The 10,248-nt window shown below is 42.3% G+C and overlaps 3 protein-coding genes across 3 annotated transcripts in view; all 3 read right to left on the bottom strand.

The window, feature by feature from the left end:
* Nucleotides 1-47: 47 nt before the first annotated feature.
* LOC105701376 (carboxypeptidase Q) lies at nt 48-2,309 on the bottom strand. The gene is made up of 6 exons (XM_012428077.1): nt 1,717-2,309; nt 1,493-1,643; nt 1,156-1,405; nt 787-1,027; nt 524-706; nt 48-444 (listed from the first exon to the last, which is right to left on the bottom strand). Exons 1-6 carry the CDS (start codon nt 2,076-2,078, stop codon nt 174-176), a joined length of 1,458 nt encoding a protein of 485 aa, XP_012283500.1. The 5' UTR covers nt 2,079-2,309; the 3' UTR covers nt 48-173.
* Nucleotides 2,310-3,078: 769 nt separating this feature from the next.
* On the bottom strand, nt 3,079-4,040 carry LOC105701148 (hypertrehalosaemic prohormone). The gene is made up of 3 exons (XM_012427596.2): nt 3,899-4,040; nt 3,351-3,555; nt 3,079-3,224 (listed from the first exon to the last, which is right to left on the bottom strand). Coding segments are annotated over exons 1-3 (252 nt in total). The 5' UTR covers nt 3,901-4,040; the 3' UTR covers nt 3,079-3,179.
* Nucleotides 4,041-4,882: 842 nt separating this feature from the next.
* Nucleotides 4,883-10,248, bottom strand: part of LOC105701282 (DE-cadherin) — a 93,683-nt gene continuing 88,317 nt past the window's right edge. The window contains exons 11-13 of the mRNA XM_012427905.1: nt 9,896-10,235; nt 9,657-9,809; nt 4,883-9,087 (exon numbers count right to left, since the gene is read on the bottom strand). Coding sequence (XP_012283328.1) covers nt 8,945-9,087; nt 9,657-9,809; nt 9,896-10,235 — 636 coding nt within the window. The 3' untranslated portion in view covers nt 4,883-8,944. The remainder of the gene's footprint in view (nt 9,088-9,656; nt 9,810-9,895; nt 10,236-10,248) is intronic.

Genomic DNA, 10,248 nt, shown 5'->3' with positions numbered 1-10,248 from the left:
AAAGGGAAGGGTTCGGTTAGCAAAGGATTCTGTCGAGAGGCGAAATGTAGATTCGGTAAATAGATATTTATATGTGAGAGTATAAAAAGGACTTTGTTGATAAACCGTACGATCCGTATTTAAATAGAATATACTCCACTGGAACGAAGCTTATGTCGATGATGGAGATTAATTCAGGGTTCCGGTAATTCGTTTGTGTGATGTGGAAGATCTACGCTTATGTCGGCCAAGACGTATGAAACCGCAGCGAAAAGGGCTGTTGCGAGATCCAGAGATGTGGGGTCTTCGACCAACATCGTATCCGCGTTCGTGTGATGGAACCAAAAGTACTTGTCATTTTTATTCCAAAGCGAGCCACCTGGGACGCCAGAATCGACCCAATCGCTGATGTCGGGCCCTGCGTTTGGGCTGCGAAGCTGCGTCGCATTCAGCGCACTTAGTAATCTGAGGAGATTAAAGAAAAATAAATGTAAAGGAATTTTTTTCTTAAAGAATTGTCGGCGGTTATTAAAACGATTCTTACCCCATCACTTGCTCCAGAATGCACTTGACCTTTTCCGTTCCCGTAAATTCGAGTCCGATAGGAGTGAAAGTGCCTATATCTGACTCCATGACGAACTGGAGATCTCGCACTTCAGCTTTGTGTGCCTCAATGTACTGACGAGCTCCGACGGTTCCCATTTCTTCGGCAGTCCACAGTATCGCCCTGCATCGTGAAGGTAACGAGTTAACAAATTAACAGTCTTTGGTCTCGAAAAGAATGTTTTTGTGGTCGAAAAGTTCCACCTTATTGTTCTTTTGGCTCGTAAATTAAGGAGGCGAAGAAGAACCACAGATGCCCAAGAAGCAAATGCACCTCCTCCGTCGTCCATTGCACCCTGACCAACGTCCCAGCTATCGATGTGTCCCGAGACGACTACTACCTTGTTTGGTTGTGCGGATCCTTTGATCTCAGCTACTACGTTACGAGACTGTGTAACTGGTAAGGTCCTAGCTTGCATCTTTAAATTCACCACAATGCGTTTGCCTAAAAATACAAATATTTGATATGAATATGAATTTATCATGCTGTCACATGACTATGTCGATTATAAAATTTGTGAATCTCCACACGTGTTAAATAGAAGTTATTAAAGGTGTTATAAATATACCTACCGCGCTGGAACATTCTGTGCAATAGTGTAGCATCTTCAATAGTAATGCAAGCAGCAGGTATTTTAGTAACATTGGCCTCGTAGGACATCATACCAGTGTGTGGCGTGTACAGAGAAAACGGAGTCACCGATCTGATCAAAACTGCTACCGCACCAAGTTTCGCAGCCTCCGAAGCTCCTCGACTTCGATACTCAACAGTTTCTGAATATGATACAAATTTTTCATTGTAGATAACAATTTTTCCTGGTATCTGTTGCATTAAAAAATGATACCTTGTTAGGTTCTTTTTTTGTTTGGAGCACGCCAATATTTTACTGTATTGCTAAGTTTCTATTACCTCATTTTTCAATTTTTTCAGATCATCGAAACTATTCACCACAACGGCTTCGGCGGTGATACCTTTCTTTGGTGTTCCGACGCTATATCCCAAGCCTAGCATTGCTAAATTTATTTTTCGGGGTTTCAGAACAGTAGCAGATTCCTGACCTCTGAAAGAAATATCGTATCGAGTCCATGTGCTTTAAAAAAAGTATATTAACAGTACAGAAATAATTCCCATACCTAACCCAATGAGGTACCTTGACAGTTTCTCCATGGACATTTTCTAGATTATAATTCTTCGAACGATTTAACATGTAATCTATCGAAACCTCGAGAGTTCGAGAGCCTGTGAATCTAGGACCAAAAGTGTCAACAAACAGTGCAAGTTCTTTCCATGTTTTGCCCTTAAACTTGCCAGCAATTGTCGCGTTTATTATTTTATTAACAATCGGAGAATAACTCTGTATTTCTTTGATCAGTTGACGAGGTAGATTACATTCACAATCGACATGGCCATTATACACATTAATAAAAAAGCCAACATATATAAGAAATATTATAAACGGAAACTGAATGATGCAAAACTTTAATTTGAACTTCATTTCCACCTTTACACCGACCAAACAACTGCGTACTTAATTCCAGGAAGTATTCCGCCAGGTTTTATTTACTGACAGGTCACAATGCTGCTTATCTTCGTTTTTCTACACGTTTATAGTTCCTACAGCCTTCATATTGTCAATCATATTTCAAGTTTTTTATTGCATCATAAAACGGTATTTTTTATAATTTGTATTTTCTATCAAAGATGAGTTGGGAGATTGCTCACGGGCAGGATCGTGCGATCGCATCCTGTGCTGCCCTCTGATTTCGTACGTTAGCTTTCACCGTTTTTTGCCCCCAAGGTCGGCGCAACGAATTTCTGATAGGAGCTCGCGCACTCGCGATGGCGGTACCATCTACCAGTCACCGTTGGCGGCTCACGTACTCGTGATGGTAATACCATGCAGCAGTTGACGGTGGTAGCTTACCTACGCTTACCGACACTGCTCGCTTTTGATGGTATGGGAAGAATACTCGCGTGGCGCCCTCTTTGACTTTACCCTTCACTTACGTTATTTATCTTCACATTTCTCATCATTAGGAAGCATTCTTTCCGAAAATTAATAATCTTTTTAGGTATTACTCGTCGGAAATGTCGTTTCCTTTGTATAATATACAATTGATTCACTTTCTTTTCGATACCAATTTTAATATTGACACTGAGATTGGCGCACTCGTATTGATACTTTCTAATCTCGACTTCTCTTTTACTTTAACACATAACTCAATTTTCTTCCGATAACAGTTTAACATTTTAACACTTTCAGCTTGATGTACTTATAACTCGATACTTTACACGTATTTATAATTATAATAATATGTAGTTTACTTTCGACACACTTCGGGTGCTCGCCAAATAAAATGTTGTTTTCAAATGGAGTATTTAAAGCGTTTTGGAGCGTTTGATAGATTTTCGAAGGTGATGAAACATTTTATGCAGAAGATAACGTCCTTGGTATATAAAATCTCTTGGGTCCAAGAAATACATACAACGTTACGGAATTTTAATCGGGCTACATCCAAGGTTTATTCAGACAATACACTGTTCTTACACCGTTGCTTAATAATTTCTTGCACCGAGGATCGTGGAGTATGGCTGTTCATTTAGTCAATTTCTGACAGTCAACAATCTTTTGTGCTTCGGCCTGGAAAAGAAATCGAACGTTCATGTGTTAACATTGGGTGAGAATGAAAATCAATGAAATGATACTTTTTTCCCCTTTTAAGGGAGGTTTTTCATTAGCCAGAATATTCGACCACCTGTTGCGTACCTGTATTAAATTATACAAGCCGAGCAACTGGTCCAGCGTTGGTCTACCTTGCGAGGAACACGGAGAATTGCCGCCTCTCGTCGACAAGATTTGACTTCTTTTTCCCCATCCGGTGGAAAAATTGAGCTGAGCCTCCACGTTAGTCACCAAAATCAAACATACAAGCAATACCACTGCGAGCAGACCAGACGGGATTTTGCGGCACCTAAGACACACATTCGCAACATTAGAACTTGATATAAAAAATGGAATAACAAAATCAAAGCGATGGAACCACGTCTCAACAAAACGTCATCAGAAATTCCCGCCGCGCCGAATTGACTCTCCGAAATATCCAACGTTCCTTTTTTTTTTTTTAATTATTTTCGGCTTTGCTTTGCGAAGAAAGTCGACGACAACTTTGTTTAGACGCACCACTCAATGTCTTGCTTCTTCGGGAAAAGCGTAAAAAATGTTTGTTATATTTTAGTTTAGAAGTACTAAACGAAACTTTAAAGCTGTCGGAACACTTCCTAATGGAGGCTTAATAAGACCTGGCGTTAACTCACATGTTGATAGCAAGTGATAACAACGCGTATCTGACGTTAGTCTCGCAAACTAGTGCCGGGATAAGAAAAGAGCAAGACCGGATTGCGATTGAACGGCTAGTCTGGTTCGTGAGGCGTTTTATACTTGAGAAGACATTTCCACCCCTTTCGTCCCTACTTGGGGTATCGCGCAAGTAGATACGGCAGAGTAAGGGAAGACTTCCTTGCAGGCTGGAAGGGTGGGATGGTCAGCTGAAGTATACATTTTGTCTAGAAAAAAAAAATATATATATCGGACAGATATGAACGAAAACCGATATCTTATTCGAGAGCCTTAGGGGCATATGAAGTACTAGCTCTATGAATGATCAGAGGTCAAGGCCCATAACGTAATTCATTAATAATATAAAACACTGAAAAGCGAGAAATGAGAGCGTAGGACATCTTGAATGAATGTCGCCTGTTTGCGCACTGAAAGTAAACTCAATATAAAAATGGAAGAATAAGGGCCCTCCATGGTATCTTGCATCCTTCAGATCGTTTCCAATCATATCTTGACGTCTATTGGGTCATATCTGGATCCAAGGTATATATTTATCTTTACCTGCAGCCAACATAATTGATAATTACACGAAGGGGTGTGTCAAAGAATTTATGTAAATCTCATCCGTGGGCGGTTTCTCGTCTGGCACTTACGCAATTATTCTACACATTACCTGTTATAATTGGATGGTCGGACGTGCGTGTGTGCGTGTCAGAGGCTTCTTCCTAATTTGCTGACCATGATAGCGCAGCGGGACAGAAACCTGATAAATCGGAGGGTAATCAATGGAATACCATTTGTATTTCCGCTGTTACGCATGGAGGCTTCGCTTCATTCATCCTTAGACACGTCGTGTCTTCGCCAGAAGGTCCTCGTCGAGATGTCGAGCTTGTAACGTAGCATTTATCCGATCTTATCAATTATTCGGTATCCTGTAAGAGATAGCAAAAGTCAGTTGAATCTCATGTTTATCATTATTTATTCCTGCAAAGGGAGTGTTACACATGACTTAGCTGTGCTAAGGATACGCTCTCGCGAAACCACGGATTTATCACTCGTTTCGATGGCTCGTTTCTACACACGCGGGTACAAGTATGTCGATGTGTAATAACGCACGCCCGCACGCAATCATTCATGCATTCGCCCTTATTAATGTTCCTTTGCGCTTCTCCCCCAAAACGCAAGAAGCTGCACTTCGTCCAGACCCGGAAAGACAAGTCCGTCGTTGTCCTAGAACATGAAACCCAAAGTCTCAAGACCAAGCAGCGACATCTCATCCTCGCGAACTCTCAGGACGTAACGTAGCTAAAACGGATCCGGAGACCTGGATCATCATCGTGTCCGTATATTTATCACTTCGAGGGCAGTGAACAAATTGAACGACACTCGGCAGTATACGCCAGAACGGCGTAGAAAAGTGTAAGACGAGGCATCCTGTATTTCGTTTCCTTTCTTTTTTTTTTTTGTTCAACTTTTCTATTTTTTTCCGGGATCCTCATATTACACCGTCTCGTCTTGGACAGTCTTCCCCTGAACGGAGAAGCACTGGAATGTGCGAGTTCCGGTGGTTCGAAAGTCCAATAACACCAAGAATCGGAAACCCAAATTGTCATCGAGAATCAGATACGTCCGAAGTTTTCGAAAATTCAGACACCCTCGGAGGAAAGAGAATAGCATGGATTTCCAGGAGAAATTCCAATCGTACTACGCGATGCAGCGCGGGCACGATGCAACTAGCGATGCAATTTAAATTTGGAGGACTTAGATTTTTTTTTTTTCTTATTTCGACGTACGATTTTATTTATATTTTAAAATGTACTGCCTCGCTATTCACTTTCCTTCGCAAGGACGCCTTAATCGCAGAAATCGCGAGGATATCGGTTGAGTAACCCGTGTTCTCCGTGACTTTGAGGGGAGAAATTATAAAATATTTTTATACGCTTGAATAGTCGACGATCGATTCGAGATGGGTTACCCACCGATTCCGCGTTTCTCGGTCTGGTAAAAAAAAAAATTCGTTATTCTAAATCATACGAGGTGCGTTCGTGTTGTCAGAGCTGAGCCAGATTTGTCTTTCGCGGCGCTTTTAATGGGCTGCACTTGCATCGGGACAAAATGCCGCAGAAATGAGCCTGAACTATGCGTTTGATTTTCGGAATTTTTCTATATTTGTACAATGCAAGTGCAGATTAAAGGCAATTATACGCGACTCTGACTGCACGTACGTGAACTCGTATCCCTCGCGAAACGCTCAAGTTAGGTACTCAAATTCAGCAGTGAATTTGTCACGAGTCGCAACGTTTATTTCCCTCTCGTCGAAAGTAACGTCTTTACTTCGACCTAAGTATTTATTTGATACAACTCATTGAGCGACAAAAAATCGCGGAACAAATGTTACGAGCTAAATTGAATTAGGCGATGGTATGTCGAGAGTGTGGCGGAAGTTTAGCGCAATAATTTCATATATGAGTGGAGGCTGACGTTAATGGTACTTCGAATAGCATCAAAGAAAGTGCACTTGAAGGGCTCGGAAGAAACAATCAAACATCTCCGCCTCCGGATGAAAGCCAGATAACTGTTTGTCGTTCTACGAACCGTTTAATTTTCTTTGGTACCGACGAAAAGAGATCACTTCGATCGAACCTCGAGTGCGAAACAAATAACTTAGAAGTCAATTCACGATCAATACCTACAGTAAATTCAAGTACAAGATCCAGTTTCACGCAAGTACGACGTCTTACTTAGGCCAGTAAATAGGGATTATCCGAAGAGCGTTTAGCCGCGCTTACGTAGAAACACGTAATAGATTGTAATCGCCCCGACTGGAATCCATAAGCCGCAAGAAAATGTTAAATTTAATCATCGAGGATCAGCTGGTAGCCGTCCATCCAGCTGAGGCAGGACAGAACAAATTCCGCTATATCAAATAACTAAATAATAATGCACGAGTTGTAAATGAACATTGCAGCATCAAGTTAGATTAGTATTGCAGATGTACCCATAATGTCGTGACGAGTTAATGTTCTGAATAACCGGAGTATACTGCTGGATACCATTAAATCCCAGGGAGTAATTTTTACACTTAGCGGGAAATGAAAACAAAGTCATCGTCGGTGCAGCGGGGTTTGATATGTCCAGCTTCAACTGTAGATTATTAATTGTCCATGCGATATATCGCTATCTAGCTAGCGGATCGTCCTACTGATACAGAGTAACCCCTCGCGAAACCGCTGTTTAACGCAGCCCCATTAATTTTGAGATCACACGCTTTCGCCTAATCGCCTCGCACTTAAATCTCGAGATCGCATGCATAGGTGCCTCGCATCACTTCGAGATGCATCCGAGGCCCACCTCCTCTCACGTTTCGGTGCTCCCGTATAATCGGGTCATACATATTCGAGCTATAAGCTCTCATTTAGCTGCGCTGATTTACAATGGCCAAAATAAATCCCGAAACGTCAGAGGTGTCCAATAAATTCATTAGCGGAGACACCTCGACGCGAGTCGCTCGTTCACGATACATATCTACACATATATAACGTCACTGTTTCAATGTACAAAAAGCTTAGAAATTAGAGTGAATATATATATATATTCATTTATATACGCCTATGAACGCCTATATGATATACTATACCGCTTAAATATGAAATGAAACGATGATGAAACAGCAGCCGCGAAAAATCGCGGCCCATCGGAGAGGGATACATTCGAGTAGGATTAAAATGAATTCGGATCGACAAAATGTGTCTCGTGGGCATCCGAAACTCATTTGCCGATCCCTTACGCGTAATACTGTGCCGATCCATGGATCGTGGATCAAGGAATTTCATAAGTAAGGCGCGCTATGGCACTTGACCTCGAACGCTTCATCGGGGTACCGATTCTCGAATCGTGTGCTATCTAACGCAAAAATGAACATTACCATCGTTATCGATTTTATGGTTCCGGAAGGTCGACTTGACCTAACGATTCATTTTTGCATGAGAAAGTCAACCCTAAATGGCGGTTCGAAAATCAGACCCGGAAGCGCTCGGTTCTTCAGGGTATATCCCGGGTATACTCGAATGCACCTCGGCGAAGGTACAAATTAACGTATAGAAATTGAATGTAAACGATCGTCAAACCCCAGAGAATGTACGCATAGTTGTGTATGCTCCTCCCGAGATGGTATTTATATGTTAATATTCCATACTCTATGTACATAGCGAACGATCGTCCTCGTGTGCCTACATTTCGCGACAAAATAATGTACATACGTGGACGTGCGCACGCAAGTATTACGTTTGTCTAATACAATGGCCTAGACGATGTTACACTCTACAATCGGTAATTCATTTACCACATCGCTCGCATTACCGTTCGCTCTCTCTCTCTCTCTCGTTCACGCTTTCATCCGATTAATAAAATATCATATAAATTAAATGTCACGTTCAACTGCTGCGCCGTGTAAACGCCTCTCTTACAACGTGGCTTTTAAGATCATGTCGCCGATTCCTCGTCGTTCGGTGTTATATCTATATTTTGTATAATATAATATATATATATTTATCTTCATATATATATTTATTTATGCATAAAAAAGCCTGGGACCTCGTAACGCAGGCGAATGCCAGGCTCGAGGGAAGTCGTCTCGCCTGCCGCCGTGGCGAGGGCAACGAAGACTGACGAATCTAATTAATCGCTTAATTAATCGTAAATCTAACGTTACTCTCGTTGCCTGTGCGCTATTCGATGAGGATCCACTTTCATGAAAGGCTCTCACGTTCGGTTTGAACGAGGCATCCAAATGCTCAAGGTAGTCTTCGAGGCCGGCGAGTCTCTAAAGTCAGTCAGCGTTTCGTAAAAGTTGAAAGCCCTAAGCTCACCTCCCCTTAAGTACAAATACGGCGAAGTCTTAGGCTCGCGCACTTCCTTGACATCGACACATAAACGAGTGCTCTCGTGCAGAGGGAGTATCCAGGGGATGATTCGATAATCGGGAATACATTCGTCTTCGCTCTTTAGGCGAGTCCCTGAAAAGCTCAACACCAGCTTTCGCTCTCGCGTTCACCTACGCCGTCACTTTCCTCGTCACTGGGATCCTCTCCGTACATGTCGGCTAATTTCCGGAACCTCGGCCCGAAGTTAGACAGATAATTGAAATTTAAATCACCGTCGTCTGTACCTGTGGAAATAACAGAGCAAGCGACCATGTAGTACTCTCCAAGCGACTCCGATTTAACTTATATCTATTTCCAAAGTATTTTCTGCCGTTGACTCGCTCCGCGATATTGAGTCATTATTTATCGTGCCGTTTGATTCGGTGCTAACGAGGGCGAAATGCCCCCGTGCTCCTTTTTTCTCGGCTCGGATGCCCCGAGGTGCAAAACAGCGCATGCGAATAAATTGAATTTTACGGAACGGCAATCACAAACAAAGGTGACACTGCCAACGAAGTGCTCTATAAAACATGACGCATGCGGTATTAATGTGGTCCGTATACATCGGATATTCATTACTGTACAAATGTACAGCAAACGTCTGCTTTATCTGGATCGGTGTTGCGACGCGGAGCGCACATTCATTTAAACTTTCCGCCAAATGTTCCGGTTACTTCTCGCGTTGGTACCCGAACCGATGTTTCGCTTCGCTTGTCGTTTATTAATTAAAAACTAGTAAACTAGTGAAATGTGTCTTTGTTTCGACCGAGTTTGAGGGTATGGAGCACTGGGAATAATGCATATATGTACTTACAGGATGCTAAGGACGACAAGGAGCCATCCGAATTGCCTTCGCCCTCGTATGCGTAATGCCTGACGTCGTCGAAAGGATTCGTGTCAGGATCTTTGTCACAGCTTTCTTTTTTACCGTCCAGGAATCCGCAGATATCCGGGACTTCGTCGGGAGCTGTGGAAATGAATGATAGTTTTTATCATTCAAAGGTCAAGCGTAAGCTACAAGATCATTATACACGTATAAAACGTGGAATTTACCTCTTCCCTGAAGACCAACTGGAGCTATTTTTGATTCTATCGGCGGCGCATCGTATATCGACCTTAAAACGTTAAGGTCATAGCCAGTGTCAACTTCGCCACCGCCTTCATCTTCATAGTTGATAATATTTTCCCTAATGTCGTCCATATCCTTAAAGAGGTCGTCGGTCTTTCTTCTATGAACAACCACTGCCAGTAAAAGTATAAGCAGAATGGCTATGCATACTAAAATGGCTACCAAAAAGTTTGTGTCAATTCCGAATGATACCGCCACTGCCATCCCATGGTCACACCCTGGATCGGCGTTTCTGGATAGAACTGGCATTCCCAAGTTGTACGTCTAAAAAGAAAAT

The sequence above is a fragment of the Orussus abietinus genome, unplaced genomic scaffold, assembly GCF_000612105.2.
Source record: "Orussus abietinus isolate OABI.00-Male unplaced genomic scaffold, Oabi_2.0 scaffold5, whole genome shotgun sequence".
Taxonomy (NCBI): domain Eukaryota; kingdom Metazoa; phylum Arthropoda; class Insecta; order Hymenoptera; family Orussidae; genus Orussus; species Orussus abietinus.
The sequence above is the reverse complement of the archived record's forward strand: the minus strand, read 5'-3'. Positions and strand labels throughout refer to the sequence as shown.